Genomic DNA, 19,379 nt, shown 5'->3' with positions numbered 1-19,379 from the left:
CCAGTTGTTCTCCATATTTATGGGTCTGTTTCTTTTTTCTTCATTTGTTCATTTGTTTTGTTTTTTAGATTCTGCATATCAGTGTAGTCCTATAGTGTCTTTTGCTTATTTATTTCACTTAGTATAATATTCTCTAGGTTCATCCATGTTATTGCAAATGGCAAGATCTCATTCTTTTTTATGGCGAAGTGATATTCTATTATGTATATACACACCTAATCTATTCATCTATGGACACTTAGGTAGCTTCCCCATCTTGGCTATTGTAAATAATGCTGCAATTAACATAGGACTCCATATATCCTTCAAATTAGCATTTTCACCTTCTTTGGATAAATACTGAGCAGTGGAATTACTGGATTGAATGGTATTTCTATTTTTAACTTTTAAAAAAGATTTTATTTACTTATTCGTGAGAGACACACAAAGAGAGGCAGAGACATAGGAAGAGGGAGAAGCAGGCTCCGTACAGGGAGCCCGATGCAGGACTCAATCCCAAGACCCTGGGATCACACCCTGAGCCAAAGGCAGATGCCCGACCACTGAGCCACCCAGGTGTCCCTCTATTTTCAATTATTTGAGGAATCTCCATACTGTCCTCCACAGTAGTTGCACCAATTTGCATTTCCACCAACAGTGCACAAAGGTTCCCTTTTCTCCACATCCTGGCCAGAGCTTGTTATTTCTTGTCTTCTTGATATTAGCCATTTGGGCAGGTGTGAGGTGATATCTCATTGTGGTTTTGATTATTTTCTTCCATTCTGTAGGTTATATTTTTACTTTCCTGAAAATGTACTTTGCTGCCCCAAAGTTTTCAATTTTGATGAAATCCAACTTGCTACATTTTCTTTTGTTCCTTATGCTTTTAGGATCATTGCCAAATTTAAGTCACAAAGATTTACTCCTACCTTTTCTGCTAAGCATTTTAAAGTTTTTGCTTTTAAAAAAATAAAGTTTTTGCTTTTATATTTCTCTTCTTTCAAGATCCTGTGTCTTTCAATAGTTTGGTTATGATGTATTTTGGTGTGGGTCTTTTTGAGTTTATCATACTTGCAGTTCATTGAGTTTTCTGAATTTTAGAGTCTTGGTTTTCTTCAAATTTGGAGAATTTTAAAAAATAATCTTCTTGTCCCTTTCTCTTCTTTTTCTTCTGGGATTCACATAATGTACATATTGGTCCACTTGATGGTGTCCCATAGGTTCCTTAGACTCTGTTCACTTTTCTTAATTCTTTTTTTTCTTTCTGCTCCTTAAACTTGATAGTTCAATTGTCCTATAATCAAGTTTGCTGATTTTTTCCCTTCTGTCTGCTTAAATCTACTGTTGAACCCTCCTAGTATATTTTTCATTTCAGCTATTGTACTATTTGGTTCCAGAATGTCTGTTGGTTCCTTTTTATAACTGGTATCTTTTCACTGCTACTGTCATTTTGTGATACATAGTTCACTTAATTTCTTTCTTTTTTGTTTTGCTTAATCTCTTTCAGCGTATTTAAGACAACTGTTTTCACGGTTTTGTGTGATAAATCTAAGGACTGGAGCCTCAGGATGGTTTCTATATTTATTTTGTTCCTTTGAATTGGCCATGATTTCATGTTTCTTTTGATTTTTGGTTGAAAATTGGACATTTTTATATTCTAATGTGTAACCTTGGAAATAATACTCTCTCCCCTTACCTTTTCTGTTTTGTTCTGTGTTTGTGTTGTGTTTTTGATTGTTGAAAGCTGTAGTAGTCCATTTGTTCAGTGCCTTTCCCAAACTATGATTTCAAAGACTGTATTTCTTGCCATGTGTGGTCACTAACGTCTGTTCCTTATCTTTTATTTGGCTCGTATTTTGGCAGAGAGTTCTTTGGATGCCAGTAGCTAAAAACAAAAACAACAAACACACACATAGCATTCAAACAAACATACAATAAGAGAGACAGAAAAAAGCACCTCTTGCAATCTTTGTAGACTGGATCTGTGTCAGAGCCTTCCTGCAGGATTTATAGAGGTTTGAGCTGAGATCAGGAATCAACCCAAAGCTGAAGGTTTAGGGTTTCACTGAAAAGACCCAAAGTGAAAGCTCAGGGTTTTTTCTGAGTATGCGTTTTGTCCTTGACATGCTTTCTAAATTCCCCAGCATACATGGCTGCTTCTGAATATCCCAATATCCTAAAGAAACTCACCTCAACTTTTGCCTTAGGCAGTCTAATATAGGTTTCAGCTGTAATCTCTTGGCTTAGACTTCTGTGGATCATTAGTTCAGCCTGCAACGTTTTCAGCAATATTAGTCTCTTTTTTTGGCCTGAGCTCTGAGTTTGGCAAAACAAAGATGAGTATGCCTTTTGCGTCAGTCCTTCAGGTGCCCACCAGACAGATTAGAACAGATATACACCATGTGTTAGTCTGCTAAGGCTTCCATAGCAAAATGCCACAGGCTTGATGAGTTTATTTCCTTACAGTTCTGGAAGCCAGAAGTCCAAGATTCAGCTGCTATCAGGGTTGGTTTCTGGTAAAGTTTTTCCTCCTGGCTTACAGATGGCTGATGTCTTGCTGTGTTCTCACACAGGCTCTTCTCCTTACAAGGACGCCCATCCTACTGGATTAGGATCCCACCCTTGTGACCTCAGTTAACCCTAATTATTTCCTGTAAAGTCCTTTCTCCAATTCTGTCACATTGGCAATTAGGACTTCAACATATGAATTTGGAGGTGACATGATTAAATCCATAACACATAATAACTTGTAAATAAGGCCTTCACTACTCCCTTCAGAGCCAGGGACCAGGGTCTCATTCCAGAAATGTGTACTACTGATGCATTAAGGCTGAAATTGCTGCTGTGGGCAGAGCATGGGGGAAAGATGAATAAAACCACAATGAAACTTTCCTACCATTTTGAAATTCCCTCTACTTGAGTCAGTGCTCATCTGGTTGCTGTAAATGTTTGACTGTTTTCCACAGTTCGGATAAAGATGGTACTGACAGTTCCTGCTTGTTTTTCTGTTTCTTGGGGAGGGGGTGGGATCAAAAACTTGGAGCTGCCTACGCCACCAATTTGCTGATGTCAGTCTAGTCCATGTTTCTTGAAAGCTGAGATTTTGTAGTTCCTTTATGCCTAGAAGAGAGTACAGTTCTTGACCCAAGAGCTAAATAACTATTGAACACATATGGCAATCTTGGTGAGCATCTAGGCTAACATGGTGCATGAGTGAGAGCCTAAAGCTTTCAATTCTATTGTCTGGGAACTTCAAGTCTCTGGAAGGACCTCTGAGGAATGAAGAATCTGGGGACTGGTACAGCCAAAAACTGCAGGAAACTGAGAACACCAGGAGTCACAAATGTCCAAAGCCAGAAAGTTGAGTGTAAACATGTTTTGCTATATTGTATTTATGATGATTCATTTTCAAGTGCTTCAGGATGATATGTGCATGTGGGAAAATAAGTTAACTTTAATATGTATCAGTATTTTAGGATTGTTTAATTATCACTGCAAGTGGTAGAGTGCTTTGGCAGAATAATTCAATTTTTATTCCTTGCTTAAATAAGGCATATTATTGCCAAGCCCAAAAGACTGCACAGGGAGTCAGCAAATTACATCCCATGGGCCAAATGTAGTCTGATGCAAGTTTTTGTAAAAAAATGTCTAGTTGGAACACAGCTACTCTACCATCTATATATTGTCTTTGGCATCTTTTGTGCTACAATGACAGAGTTGAATAGTTGTGGCAAAGACGATATAATCTGCAAAGTCGAACATTTTACTATGTGTTCCTTTACAGAGAAATTTGCTGTTGTTCTACAGCTTGATATTTGAAAGACAGTTTGGCAGGATATAACATCATTAGTTCACACTTTTCTTCTCTTCAGTTTTTAGAAAATATTTCTCCATTGCTATCTTGCTTTTTATGTCATTACTGAGACATCTAATGTCAACCTGATTTTTTTAAAGCTTTGTGAGTGGACTGTCTTTGCTGGAGTTCCAGCATTATTTCCCTCTTAAAGCCTAATGGTTTTACTAGAAATATATTTTGGGATTGGCCATTCTGGACCAACTGTCTCAGATATACATTTGTTCTTTTCTACATGTGTACAGATCTTCTTTTATTTCCATAAAATTTTCTTGAATTACTAATTTAAATATAATGGTCCATTGTTTTCTTTTTCTTTTCAGGGGACTTCAATTATTCACATGTTGTAAATGTTGGGTTTTCTTTGTTGATTTTACATATTTGTCGATTTTGCCAGATCCTTTTGCTCATATTTATTGATTTATTTTGTTTTAATATTCTTGATTTTTATAATTCTTCTACTCAGTTTCTATATTTTCAAATCTATTCTCTCTAGGTATTTTATAAAGTCTTCATTTCTGAGATGATTTTTTTCTTCAATTTATTTCTTGAGTTTGTTTAACTCTTATTTCACATTTTCATATTTTTTATCCATTTCTCTTCTGAGTTTTAAATTTCTGACTCAAAGGGTTCTTTCATACCTGCACATGATTAATATTCAATGTTATTTAATTCATGTGGTAGGTTAAGGATGGGGTTGGGGAGTGAGATGGGGATGAGGGGTGGGTTAGAGTCAGGGGAGAAGAATTAGAGATACTCAGGGCAGGAGTGGTTGAAGCTGCACAGGCTTAGGAGAGTTAATGGAGATTTTGCCAAGACTCAACATTAAGTTCAATGTGGAGAGCTTTGAGCTTTCACTAGGAGTTTGGCTTAGAGGCCTGGACACAGAAAGCTCAGAAGTCAGAGTTTTCATTATGTAGGAATTTTTTGGCAGAGCTTTAGTATCTTTATTGGGGAAACAACTGAAATGACTCAGAGAGATCTGAAGGAAGTCTAACAACATCCAAGCCATTCCCAGCACCTGAAGGTTGGGTTCCATCAGCAGCTAAGCAATCCCTCCAATTTAGGAAGGATCATTTTAGATTCAGTCTTTCCTGTGCCAGCTCTGCATTACGTGATAAGTACAGACTCAAGCACCAGTTAGATCCCTTTCTAATATTCACTAGAGACAACTAGAATGACAAAGATTCCCACAGAAAATGGGGAAACTGGACCCTATGTGTACTAGTTACTAGAAGTCCAGGGGATACACAATTCACATTGAATAGGAAGTGTCTTATCTTTGTCTACTGCATAGCAACATTTTCATGAATTTTAGGATTTTAGAGAAAACATTGGCATCATTTTGGATGAAATAGGTAACCTTAATCATTATTTGACATGATCCTGGGAGAATTCTAGGATGTTGATTATGGCATATTTAAGATGCCTGAGATGTTTACCCTATAGCGTCCAAGGAGAATTGACATAATTGAATTATTTTAAAAGTTTATGAGAAAAGCCAATTCAATAAACATTTATATTCTATTGTTTATGTGGGACTCTGCTGGGTGCAAAGGGCAACAATATAAGAAACATGGGGTTTCTTTGTTCCTTAAGGGTATTAATACTAGAAGGAGAGAGACATCTAGACTATAATGTATGATACAAGAGAAAGAGAAATTGCAGGTCACAAACCAAGCATATTAATCATCAGGGGTGAATGAGAAAGATTTTATTAAGGAGGAAATATCTGAAGTAGACATGTTAGACTATGTAAGATTTGGCTAGGCAGAAAGAGGGAAGGGAAGGAGGAATTCCATGCAGAATTAACAGCAGTACCAAGACAAGAGACAACAGAATTTCCCTGAGAAATAGTAAACAGTCCAGTGTGGTTTAAGAGCAGGAGATGTTAGAGGCTGTAGTGGTAGATGAGATTGGAAGGATTCATTACTGCCAAATTGTGGTGGGTCTTGAATCCAGGCTAGGGATCAAAAGTTTATTTGATAAAGCATAGGAAGACACTGAAGATCTTTGTGTAAGACAGTGAAACAACTCCAGCTCAGTGAAACAACTCAGGTTGTGGAGGACAGATCAGGACTCATAATACCCTGGGTGATATGTACTAGGAAATGAAGTATTGTAGTAGTGGTGAGGATGGGGTGCAGGAGAGGGCTTACACATGATTTGGTGTTATAACACTAGTGATTTGGATGTGAATTAGCATAGTGATTGCTAGTGTAAGAGTAAGGAAGAAGTTAAAAGTAGTATTAAGATTTTATGCACTATTGTAAGATCATAGTGATGCCAGTTAACACCAATAGGGTAAGAAGGAGGAATAGGGTAAGAAAATGAATTATATCATTTGGGACATGTTAGAGAGGCTGCTAGGACACACTGGGAAAAATATCTGGGAGATAGTTAAAAACTCAGATTTGAAGACTGGCAGAGATTTGGAAGTGATTTTCAAGGAGGTTAAAATTAGAGACACAAAAGGATAAAAATGGAAGATAAGGTGTACTTGGATGGAAAAGAATGGGCTGGAGTGTTCTTCAAAGGAAATCATTGTTCAAACTTGGAAGACATGCGATGATGGTGGTGGTGAGGATGGTGATGATGATGCCTTCGTTTACTGGGTTCTTACATCTAGAGACAGTGCTAAGATTTCATAAATAATAGTTTGTTTTACCTTGATGATCTTCTAAGACTGTTTTTATTCTTTTTTAATAATAAATTTATTTTTTATTGGTGTTCAATTTGCCAAAATACAGAATAACACCCAGTGCTCATCCCCTCAAGTGCCCCCCTCAGTGCCCGTCACCCATTCACCCCCACCCCCCGCCCTCCTCCCCTTCCACCACCCCTAGTTCGTTTCCCAGAGTTAGGAGTCTTTATGTTCTGTCTCCCTTTCTGATATTTCCCACACATTTCTTCTCCCTTCCCTTATATTCCCTTTCACTATTATTTATATTCCCCAAATGAATGAGAACATACAATGTTTGTCCTTCTCCAATTGACTTCCTTCACTCAGCATAATACCCTCCAGTTCCATCCATGTTGAAGCAAATGGTGGGTATTTGTCGTTTCTAATGGCTGAGGAATATTCCATTGTATACATAAACCACATCTTCTTTATCCATTCATCTTTCGATGAACACCGAGGCTCCTTCCACAGTTTGGCTATTGTGGACATTGCTGCTATAAACATCGAGGTGCAGGTGTCCTGGCGTTTCGTTTCATCTGAATCTTTGGGGTAAATCCCCAACAGTGCAATTGCTGGGTCGTAGGGCAGGTCTATTTTTAACTCTTTGAGGAACCTCCACACAGTTTTCCAGAGTGGCTGCACCAGTTCACATTCCCACCAACAGTGTAACAGGGTTCCCTTTTCTCCGCATCCTCTCCAACATTTGTGGTTTCCTGCCTTGTGAATTTTCCCCATTCTCACTGGTGTGAGGTGGTATCTCATTGTGATTTTGATTTGTATTTCCCTGATGGCAAGTGATGTGGAGCATTTTCTCATGTGCGTGTTGGCCATGTCTATGTCTTCCTCTGCGAGATTTCTCTTCATGTCTTTTGCCCATTTCATGATTGGATTGTTTGTTTCTTTGTTGTTGAGTTTCATAAGTTCTTTATAGATCTTGGAAACTAGCCCTTTATCTGATACGTCACTTGCAAATATCTTCTCCCATTCTGTAGGTTGTCTTTGAGTTTTGTTGACTGTATCCTTTGCTGTGCAAAAGCTTCTTATCTTGATGAAGTCCCGATAGTTCATTTTTGCTTTTGTTTCTTTTGCCTTCGTGGATGTATCTTGCAAGAAGTTACTGTGGCTGAGTTCAAAAAGGGTGTTGCTTGTGTTCTCCTCTAGGATTTTGATGGAATCTTATCTCACATTTAGATCTTTCATCCATTTTGAGTTTATCTTTGTGTATGATGAAAGAGAGTGGTCCAGTTTCATTCTTCTGCATGTGGATGTCCAATTTTCCCAGCACCATTTATTGAAGAGGCTGTCCTTCTTCCAGTGGATAGTCTTTCCTCCTTTATCGAATATTAGTTGACCATAAAGTTCAGGGTCCACTTCTGGGTTCTCTATTCTGTTCCATTGATCTATGTGTCTGTGTTTGTGCCAGTACCACACTGTCTTGATGACCACAGTTTTGTAGTACAACCTGAAATCTGGCATTGTGATGCCCCCAGATATGGTTTTCTTTTTTAAGATTCCCCTGGCTATTCGGGGTCTTTTCTGATTCCACACAAATCTTAAAATAATTTGTTCTAAGTCTCTGAAGAAAGTCCATGGTATTTTGATAGGGATTGCATTGAACGTGTAAATTGCCCTGGGTAACATTGACATTTTCACAATATTAATTCTGCTAATCCATGAGCATGGAATATTTTTCCATCTCTTTGTGTCTTCCTCAATTTCTTTCAGAAGTGTTCTGTAGTTTTTAGGGTATAGATCCTTTACCTCTTTGGTTAGGTTTATTCCTAGGTATCTTATGCTTTTGGGTGCAATTGTAAATGGGATTGACTCCTTAATTTCTCTTTCTTCAGTCTCATTGTTAGTGTATAGAAATGCCACTGATTTCTGGGCATTGATTTTGTATCCTGCCCCGCTGCCAAATTGCTGTATGAGTTCTAGCAATCTTAGGGTGGAGTCTTTTGGGTTTTCTATATAGAGTATCATGTCATCGGCAAAGAGGGAAAGTTTGACTTCTTCTTTGCCAATTCGAATGCCTTTAATGTCTTTTTGTTGTCTGATTGCTGAGGCTAGGACTTCCAGTACTATGTTGAATAGCAGTGGTGAGAGTGGACATTCCTGTCTTGTTCCTGATCTTAGGGGAAAGGCTCCCAGTGCTTCCCCATTGAGAATGATCTTTGCTGTGGGCTTTTCGTAGATGGCTTTTAAGATGTCGAGGAAAGTTCCCTCTATCCCTACACTCTGAAGAGTTTTGATCAGGAATGGATGCTGTATTTTGTCAAATGCTTTCTCTGCATCTAATGAGAGGATCATATGGTTCTTGGTTTTTCTCTTGCTGATATGATGAATCACATTGATTGTTTTACGAGTGTTGAACCAGCCTTGTGTCCCGGGGATAAATCCTACTTGGTCATGGTGAATAATTTTCTTAATGTACTGTTGGATCCTATTGGCTAGTATCTTGTTGAGAATTTTTGCATCCGTGTTCATCAGGGATATTCGTCTATAATTCTCCTTTTTGGGGGGGTCTTTGGTTTTGGAATTAAGGTGATGCTGGCCTCATAGAATGAATTTGGAAGTACTCCATCTCTTTCTATCTTTCCAAACAGCTTTAGTAGAATAGGTATGGTTTCTTCTTTAAACATTTGATAGAATTCCCCTGGGAAGCCATCTGGCCCTGGGCTTTTGTGTCTTGGGAGGTTTTTGATGACTGTTTCAATTTCCTCCCTGGTTATTGGCCTGTTCAGGTTTTCTATTTCTTCCTGTTCCAGTTTTGGTAGTTTGTGGCTTTCCAGGAATGCATCCATTTCTTCCAGATTGCCTAATTTATTGGCGTATAGCTGTTCATAATATGTTTTTAAAATCATTTGTATTTCCTTGGTGTTGGTAATGATCTCTCCTTTCTCATTCATGATTTTATTAATTTGAGTCTTTTCTCTCTTCTTTTTAATAAGGCTGGCTAATGGTTTATCTATCTTATTAATTCTTTCAAGGAACCAACTCCTGGTTTTGTTGATCTGTTCCACAGTTCTTCTGGTCTCGATTTCATTGAGTTCTGCTCGAATCTTTATTAACTCTCTTCTCCTGCTGGGTGTAGGATCTATTTGCTGTTTTTTCTCTAGCTCTTTTAGGTGTAAGGTTAGCTTTTGTATTTGAGTTTTTTCCATTTTTTGAATGGATGCTTGTATTGCGATGTATTTCCCCCTCAGGACTGCTTTTGCTGCATCCCAAAGATTTTGAACAGTTGTATCTTCATTCTCATTAGTTTCCATGAATCTTTTTAATTCTTCTCTAATTTCCTGGTTGACCCTTTCATCTTTTAGCAGGATTGTCCTTAACGTCCATGTGTTTGAGGTCCTTCCAAACTTCTTGTTGTGATTTAGTTCTAATTTCAAGGCATTATGGTCTGAGAATATGCAGGGGACGATCCCAATCTTTTGGTATCGGTTTAGACCCGATTTGTGACCCAGTATGTGGTCTATTCTGGAGAAAGTTCCATGTGCACTTGAGAAGAATGTGTATTCAGTTGAGTTTGGATGTAAAGTTTTGTAGATATCTGTGAAATCCATCTGGTCCAGTGTATCATTGACTGTTTTTATTCTTGACAGGTGAGAAAGCTCAGTCATGTCAAGTGACTTGCCCATGGTCACAACACTATAAATTGTAGAGCTGGGATTTGAATTCAGTTCTATCTGTCCCTAAATTCCATGTTATTAACCACAGCATTCTTCTGCTATACCTCTGCCTGATGAGATTTCTATTTTTTAGGAATTTGAAGACAAAGACTAGCCGCCAAGGGAAAGAGAGTTAGGACTAGAGACACAGAGATGGTAAAGTGGCACCAATGTGCTGAATGCATCCAAGTGTAAGACTGAATGATACATTTTTAGTGTTGCAAATTTAATCTTCCAAACAAATGTACTCTTCATTCAGGGCAATGTAGGGATTATGAATGGGCTGTCACACCTCCATTTCTGAGTGTTCTAAGCAAGGTGGATTGAGTGTATTATGCCAGTGTATTCAGAAATATAAACAAGTGGGCATGTCCCACAGGTAGGGTCATAGAGGGGAGAGATGGGTCAGTAAGGTCCAGGAAGAGCTATGGGAACCATGCCTGAGTGAGTGAGCACATTTGTAAATGCCTGCTGAGTCGGAAACATATACAAATAGTGATTGTTCTTGCTATTGTTTTGGGTTGTAGTGTTTGTTGTATGCAAAGGGAAGTGCAGTCAGTGGAGCAGAAGCAGAAGCACTGGATAAGATAGAACTGGGAGTTGAAGGGAAAGAAAAGGAATGGGGTCCATGACAGCAGACAAGTTGACAGGAGATGTCAGCGATGGGCAGCCTTGTAATTTTGCTGGGGTGGCAAAAAACCTACCATTATCTTCAGTTAGAAATCAATAACAGAAAGGAACTTTGTGGGCATGAAGGCATTTGTAGAAAATTCCTAGCTTGTACAGAGCTTTCATGCTAAATGAGATCTTTCAAAGTCCCAGGAGACCTTCCTATTTGTCATGCTTCCAGGAAAGCCCAAGACAAAATCACTCAGTGGAGAAGCTTGTCCTTAGAAACTTTCCCTCTAAGTGCGGTCTCCCCAAAAACCAAAGGGGGAGGGGTCGAGGAAAGCAGTCTGCTCTGCCTCTCCTGGCCACATGGGCTTGGGCAAGTCCCTTGATAATTACTTATTAGAGCCATAGAACATTCTGCAGATTGCAAGTTGCGTTCACAAACCTATCCCTGACAACCCTGAGGATCAGAGTTTCATAGCATTTTGTGGATTTTGATTAATCTTAGCAGTTGACATTTAAGCAGATGTCTTTACTGTCTCTGCCTTCAAAATCTTTTCATTCATCTTGTGCTGAGAGTCTTGATCACATTTTTTAAGCTACCTTTTGGCATCTAAAATTCTAATAGAAGTTCCTGTAGGATAAAAGATAGCAGAACATAGGTTATTTGCTAAGTTCTTGGAAATATTACACCAAATAGTCTACAACAGATAAAACCTAGAATTTAGGAGAAGTCTAGAAATCCGAAACTAACCTGTAAAAGCTTTGATGCAATAATGTCCTCAGGTAAGCCAAATCTGGCTTTGAACTTCATCCAAATGGGCTTTGAACTTTAAATAGGTGCTAACAGTAAGATTTAGTTTTTAAAAATTAAGCTTTGGAGAAAAACACCAGGGCTTTCATACATGGTCACTGTGTAGTAGCTGCTGGATGAGTCAATATCCAGTCCTAAATAGTATCATTTATTCAAAATTTGTGATTTTTATGTAGTGATTAGTTTTTTGTGGATGATTTATTTAAAGACAATTTTTTCTAAACAAATAGAAATAACCTAATTGCCGGAAAGAGGTACTAATCAAGAGCCTATAGTAAATGTAGCAAGTGCACATGTGCACGTACACCCACACCACACAGGGACCATCTGGCGCCATGCCATTCAGGAGGACTACCTGCAAAGCACAGATATTTGTGAAATCCTAGACAGGTGCTGAACTACCAGCATCCCCACAGGGCTTCCTGCTCTACACACTCCAGATTATAAAAGAAGTGTTCCACAAATTCAATGGAGATGAAATCAGAGAACAGGGAGGAAGAAGAAACACTGAGTTATATCAGTTATATCATATAGTTGATATAACTAAGTTCACAGTTCTTATAAACAGAGGTGCAAGAGAAGGGTGGTTGAGGGATTTAAGAAAACAAACTCTAATCCCTGAGAAAGAGGTGTAAATTGAAAAAAGAACACATATGGGCACCTGGGTGGCTCAGTCAGTTAAGTGCCTGCTTCCAACTTGGGTCCTGGGATGGGGCCCGCATGGGGCTCCTGCTCAGTGTAGAGTCTGCTTCTCTCTCTCCCTCTGCCCTCCCCCACCTGATTAGTGCTCTCTCTCAAATAAACGAATAAAAATTCTTAAAAAAAAAGAATATCATAGTGATATACTACTAGCTTTTCTTTCTTTGTACCCATATTTCCCCTTTCCTGGTCCATCAAATGGACTCATTTCCTGAACTTCTAGCAGAAGTGAGATTAGCTACTTTCAGGACTCTCCTCTCTAGCCTGTTGATGGGCTTTGCCATCTTAAAATTGCATGTTGAAGATGAAGAGCCACACGGAAGGGGTCTGGGTCCCAGAGTCACTGCTCAGGGGAGAGCTCTCTGGCAACCAGGAATATACTTTGGACATGAAGGAGTTTGAGCTACTCAGCAGGCATGTATACGATGGCACCCGGTGTTACACAGTGCCACCTCTCCCCTCAGGCATACTGCCGCAGGTGGGCATAAACAGGGTCCTATGAAGACCCTGGGTCAACTGTAGTTTCTCCTTAGTCTCTGATGTTCCCCACATCATCAGCATTTGGTAGATTCCTAAGAAATTGAAGGCATTAGGGGGCCAGCTGGTCTTCTATTTCTAATAAGGAACAAACACTGGGGATTCCTGGAATGTCCTTCTGGCGGTTTTTAAGTTCCTCTGATTTTTTTCTTATGGTGAAGAGCCTCTTCTTCAGGATGCCTATCTATAGAGATACAAAGACAAATCAAAAGCCAAGTAGGTACGCTTAGCTTCTTACGTCCTCATGTCACTCTCAGAGAGAAAGCACCTGAGGGTTCCCTTTGGGGCCACTCTTCTCTATCACAGGGCTCCTGCTATCACTGTTACTGAGGCTCCTGATATATCCACATTATTGTATTATTGCATTATTTCTGGCTTGAGGCTTCATGGGTATTTCCAAATTTTCCCAAGAAACATTCTTTTTCCAATACAAAAACAAAAATTACCCTTTTTTGTTCTTAACTAAAATCCACAACTCATTACAATGTAATTACATGAAATCTCATTTCCTATGGTTTAAGTAACTCATTTTTTTTATAATTTAGAAAAGATTGACCTTGGCTCATGTTTACTCGGCTGAGTATTTTAACTCTAGAAAAGGGTTTTCTTGGGGTACCTGGCTGCTTTAAATCAGGGCAGCATGTTACTCTTGATCTCACAGTTTTGTGTTCGAGATTCACATTGGGTGCAGACATTACTTAAAAAAAAAAAAAGGAAAGAGTTTTCTCAAGAATTTGACAAAGCTGAATACATGAGAAAATATGTAAGAAAAAATATTATAGTTCAAAATTTCTTTAAAATGTTTTAAGCATTGTGAATTTTTACATCCTCTTTATTTAGATATCATTGATGCATTTCTTATAGGTCATTCCTATTCATTCTTTAAAGCAGTTTGACCGAGGAGTCTTGCTGGGCTATCACAAACCTGGTTGCATGGGAAGGATCTGTGGGAGTGCGAGTTGGAAAGATCTATTTTGAAAGGAGAAGCAACCACCGATCTCCACACTGGAAGGGGCTTGGGGCACTGGCAGAAAGCCTGGGGACAGGCTGGTCAGTGCAGCCCTCCAGGGTCTGGCATCTCTTGCTCCAGAACCAAAGTCCTGGGAGACTGCAGCCTGCTGGCCACGAGCAGGGAAACCCTCCTTCCCTCCTCTGGACTGTGGTGGGTCTGAGATGGAGCATCTGTTCCCTCCAGCTTCTGAAACAATGGAACATGCTGTTTCAAATAGGGATCACATGCTGGGCAGCCAAAAACAAGCCAATGACCCAGGAAATGTCCTCTCTGCTTGTAAGATTTTAACTCATTTTGTGTGGGGCAACCATTTATCTATTTATTTTTTAAACCACTTTATTGAGACATAATCCACACGCCATGAAATTCTCCATTTAAAGTATACAACTCATTGGATTTTAGAATAGTCACAGAATTGTGCAACCACCACCACATTCCAATTTTAGAACAAATCATTTATTTTCAAAATTGAATATGAAGAACTCGCTATTATGCATCCTTGGCTAGATTTGGAAACACACCTGTTCTACAGGGTGGTATGTCTCTGGCAACAATTTCTTCTCTCCTGAGTCTCTATCCTGAGCATCTGCACAGCAGATGTGAGCAGGTATGAGTCCTTAGAGCCAGCTCTGACTGGTTGTGGCAAGGCAGCTGGTCATTTCGCGTCCTCTGGCTCCAAATGACCATATTTTGACAAAGAAGGTAGGAGTGGAGGCTCCGAGAGTCTTTGGCACCTTGGTCAGCAGCAGAGGCCACTTATCCTCTTTGTACTTTTGTCTTCATTTGGACTCCTCAAAGGAGTAAAAACAGAATTCTTTCATTGCTATCCAGACTGGCCTCTAGAGGGCAGACGATTCCCCAGACAGAGCGGGGATGGAGGCTGTTTCCCCAAGTCACCCCATGGTTCCACTGGGAGGGACTCTTTTCTGGGATCTTTCTCTCCAGAGATCACTTTCCACTTGGCCACAGCTCATCCCAGTCCTCGAAACCTGCCTGGGGTGGGGGTGGGAGGTTGTGGTTTGTATCCTTTCTGGAAAGAAATCTCTCAAATCTCCCCTACCTGATTCCTGAAAGGAACATTAACCAATTCTGAGAATTTTAACCATTTTATTTCACATTCCTTACCTTCCAAGTATTTTTTATCATGATAAAATATACATAAAATTTACCATGTAAGCATTTTTAAGCATACAGTTCAATGGCATTAAGTACATTCACATTGTTGGGCAACCATCACCACAGTCCACCTCCAGGACTTAATCTTTATGAAATTAAAACCGTGTCCCCACTGAATGATAACTCTTCACTTCCAGCCCCTAGTAACCACCATTCTACTTTCCATGTCTATGAATTTGACTATTCTGGGTGTCTCATATAAGTGGAATCATAGATTTGGCCTTTTGTGACTTATTTCATTCAGTATTATGTCTTCAAAATTCATCCATGTTGTAGCATGGGGTCAGAAATCCCCCCCCCTTTTAAAGGCTGAATACCATTCCATTATGTGTACATTTGGTTATTCAGCTGCTGATGGACACTTGGTTGCCCCACCTATTGGCTGCTGTGAGTAGGCTGCTATGATCAGAGTGTACAAATATGCCTTTGAAGCTCTGTTTCCAATTCTTTTACGCCTTTATGTCTTTTATGCCAAACAGGAGAATGAGGTACACCTACTCGGGCATACAGTTTCCCAACTTTTTCATGTCGTGGCTTACGTAGGGGATGTTTGTTTGCCCACCCAAGGTAACTGGAGGGGTCTAGAACCCAGACAGAGTCATGGAGGTGACTCATCCAGGCTCCACTAAGGGGATGGGGGAGGATCCCCCTCACAGCACACATTGGACACACCAGGCAGGGAGCTCTCTGCTCTGGACAGCTCAGCTCACCAGTTCTGACCCCATGTAGCAAGGGATGCCTGGTGTTTGGTCGCTAGAGGTGTGGCTGGAAGGATGAGATGTCCTAAAAGAGGCTCGCCGTCCTTTCTCTGCTCAGCCCCGTCCCACTTAGAGAACGCTGCTGTTTGCAGCTGCAGGATGAGAAACATTGGGCCTCCCAGCCTCTGGCTGCAGCTGCCTGGAACAGAAATGTACATGCTACTGGGGCTGCTACCCAAATTCTCTACAGCGCTAGAACTAGGCTGGGATGCTCAGGTGGAAGGGAGGCACGGGGTGGAGCGGGAGGACCATGTCAACGCCGGGACTGAGGCTGCCACTTGGAGGCAGCTCTGAGGGCCCCAACGCCAGCAGAGCTGAGGAACCAGTCTGTGCGGAAGAATGAGACACAGCAGCAACACCCAGAGCCAAGTGGGGTGGCAGGGGTTGGGGGTGAGGCAAGCCCCTAGGGGGAGGGACAGGGAGACAATGAGAAGACAGTAGAGGGAAATGCCGCTCAAGACTTTTTTATGAGGCCCAGCTGACCGTTTTTGCATTTTGCTTTTGGGACAGTCACCACTGCTGTTACGATATGAATTTCTTCCCCTAGGGTGGCTGGGTGGGTTGTCGTGCCTGGACGAAGGTGCAGGAGGGTGGGACCTGCTGGGAGCAAAGTGTAAGGCGAGGGTCAAAGCGGCACAGCAAGGCTGCAGCAAAGTGGCCACCAACACAGCTCGAAATGCTTCTTTTTTAAATAGTTTATTAATCTGTTTGGCCAAACAGGTAATGGAAACTGAGAATAATAATTTGCTAAAAAGTTCAGGTCAGGAATGCCCCTTCCCCCTACGAAACGAAAGACTCCATGGTTACAGAGTGCACCATTGGGTTATGACAACATTTCAAAATAAGGTTTCCATTTCGTATGTAACAATGTAAACTTCAAAAATAGTAAACTCTAACCCCCTGTGTCCCTCTTGACAGATCTATCACAGATAGAATTTTCTGGCAGATCTAAATTGTATAAGTAAACAGCCTGGTGCTTTAAAAGTTTCATAAAAAGGTGTACAGATTCAGTAGATAATTTTTCGATCGTGGTCATGGAGTAAAAGCAACCAGCAATTCACGTCCTGCCTAGTCTACCTTGTATGTGCATTGCACACTGCTCACCGTGTTCTGTTACACTGGTCATCAGCTTGTCGTTTTTGTACACATACACACACATATATAGTTTTGTTTCTAAAGATTTGTACATCGAAATGATAAGACGGCGCCAGTGACTTATAATGTCACCTCGCTTCACGTAGGTAAGGACAAAAATTCTGTAGAAGGCACTGTAATTTCTCTTGCACGATCTTACACACACGGAAGAGCAGGCCAGCGGGGGGCTCGGGCTCCTCCTTCCCTTTCTGTAACCTGGCCGGGCCTGCCCTCCTCCACCTGCCACCCCAGGTTAGCCACGGTCGGTGGGCTCTGAAGTCCTCTTTGCTTTCCTACTTCACCTCTTTGCCTCCATCCCTCCATCCCTCCATCCACCCAGATTAATTTACAGTTATCTTTTGGTTCTTTGAAATCCCTTAAAATTAAGAGTACAGCTCTGGTATAAAACAAAATAGGACCTACCATAGCTGAAAAATAATCACAGTGTGCAATGTAATTTGCAGTTGCTAAGTTTCAAACCTCTTGGCCCGCCTCTTGTCATCCCGAACAATCTACGCAAGGATCATTTTAACCGGCTTTACATTCATTTCAAAAGGGCCCAGAGGCTCCTCTTTTCCCTTTCCTTTTGGATTGGTACCCTTAGGTGAAAGGTCTGATGTGGAAAAAGTGCAAGCAAATTGGACATGCCAATAAATACCGTATAACTTACCGCAGATTACCGGAACTGTACAGGTATGTACACACCGTTCCAAACTGAGGGTCCCCTGTCAGGGCCAGACCTCCAGGTCCCTAACACGCGGGAGCGGGCGCCGCGGGGCTCTGCAGCAGCCCAGGTCAGCGGGCGAAGGAGGGGCGCGCTCTTCTGGCTTTGCTCTGAGCCCCCGAGCCCGGGTCTGCGCCGCCCTCCGCGGGCTCCTCCTTCTTCCTCACCTTGAGGCGGGTGAGCAGCTTGATCAACCAGACATCCCACTCCTCCGGCAAGAGCAGGAGGAGGAAGCCCAGGCCGATGATGATGATGGCGATGACCCGGACCCCGTTGAAGACGATCTTACTGGTGTAGTGATCCACCACTGCGGGAAAGAGGGAGGAGGCGGGTTACCTGGCGGCGGCCGGGGCCAGGCGCCCGCGTCGCTGTGGTCTTCCTCCACCGCAGAATCCTCCTGGGGTGGCTTCGCTCTGGGGGCGGGGGCTGCCTCTTAATTTTACAACACCTCTCTGGTGTGAAGCCTGGGGCTTTTTAAGAATATGTATCTATTTGTTTATTCATGGAAGACACACAGAGGCAGAAACCCGGGCAGAGGGACAAGCAGGCTCCCTGCAGGGTCCTGATGCAGGACTCGATCCCAGGACCCCGGGATCACCACCTGAGCCAAAGGCAGATGCTCATCGACTGAGCCCCCCAGGGATCCCAAGCCTGGCACTTTCATTTCACTTCCCCAACGGACCGGGCACCTTAGTTCAGACATTGATTTGCATGAAAGACAAAACAAACAGGCAGTTGGAAATATATAATATATATATATATATATAATATATATATATAAAAACACAGACACATATGCCCCAAAGTTTAATTTTGGCCACCTCTGGGTGGCAGGATGATACTTATTCATGAGACACAGAGAGACAGAGACCCAGTAGACGGAGAAGCAGGCTCCATGCAGGGCGCCTGACGTGGGACTCGATCCCAGGGCTCCAGGATCACGCCCTGGGCTGAAGGTGGCGCTAAACCGCTGGGCCACCCGGGATGCCCTGGGTGGCAGGATGATGAAAACATTATTGCTTTCTTCATATTTTTGGCACTTTTCACGTCTTCTACAATGACGTTTTATATTTATAATTTATTATTTTTTCTTTTTTTAAAACATTTTTTATTGGAGTTCAATTTGCCAACATATAGCATAACACCCAGTGCTCATCCTGTCAAGTGCCCCCCTCAGTGCCCATCACCCAGTCACCCCAACCCCCCACCCTCCTCCCCTTCCACCACCCCTTGTTCATTTCCCAGAGTTAGATGTCTCTCATGTTTTGTCACCCTCACTGATATTTTCACTCATTTTCTCTCCTTTCCCTTTATTCCCTTTCACTAATTTTTATATTCCCTAAATGAATGAGACCATATAATGTTTGTCTTTCTCCGATTGACTTACTTCACTCAGCATAATACCCTCCAGCTCCATCCACGTTGAAGCAAATGGTGGGTATTTGTCATTTCTGATGGCTGAGTAACTCCATTGTGTACATAGACCACATTTTCTTTATCCATCATCTGTCGATGGACAATAGCCACAATAGCCAGACTGTGGACATTGCTGCTATAAACATCAGGGTGCAGGTGTCCCGGCGTTTCGTTGCATCTGTATCTTTGGGGTAAATCCCCAGCAGTGCAATTGCTGGGTCGTAGGGCAGGTCTATTTTTAACTCTTTGAGGAACCTCCACACAGTTTTCCAGAGTGGCTGCACCAGTTCACATTCCCACCAACAGTGTAAGAG

General features: G+C 41.4%; 1 protein-coding gene across 2 annotated transcripts in view; it reads right to left on the bottom strand.

The window, feature by feature from the left end:
- Window positions 1-14,349: 14,349 nt before the first annotated feature.
- SLC35F3 (solute carrier family 35 member F3) overlaps window positions 14,350-19,379 on the bottom strand; it is a 126,109-nt gene continuing 121,079 nt past the window's right edge. For both annotated transcript variants that reach the window (XM_055308856.1, XM_055308857.1), the window contains exon 7: window positions 14,350-17,956. In XM_055308856.1, coding sequence (XP_055164831.1) covers window positions 17,721-17,956 — 236 coding nt within the window. In that variant the 3' untranslated portion in view covers window positions 14,350-17,720. The remainder of the gene's footprint in view (window positions 17,957-19,379) is intronic.

Source organism: Nyctereutes procyonoides, unplaced genomic scaffold (assembly GCF_905146905.1).
Source record: "Nyctereutes procyonoides isolate TBG_1078 unplaced genomic scaffold, NYPRO_anot_genome, whole genome shotgun sequence".
In the NCBI taxonomy this organism is placed as follows: Eukaryota; Metazoa; Chordata; class Mammalia; order Carnivora; family Canidae; genus Nyctereutes; species Nyctereutes procyonoides.
This window is presented reverse-complemented; position numbering and strand designations above follow the sequence as displayed.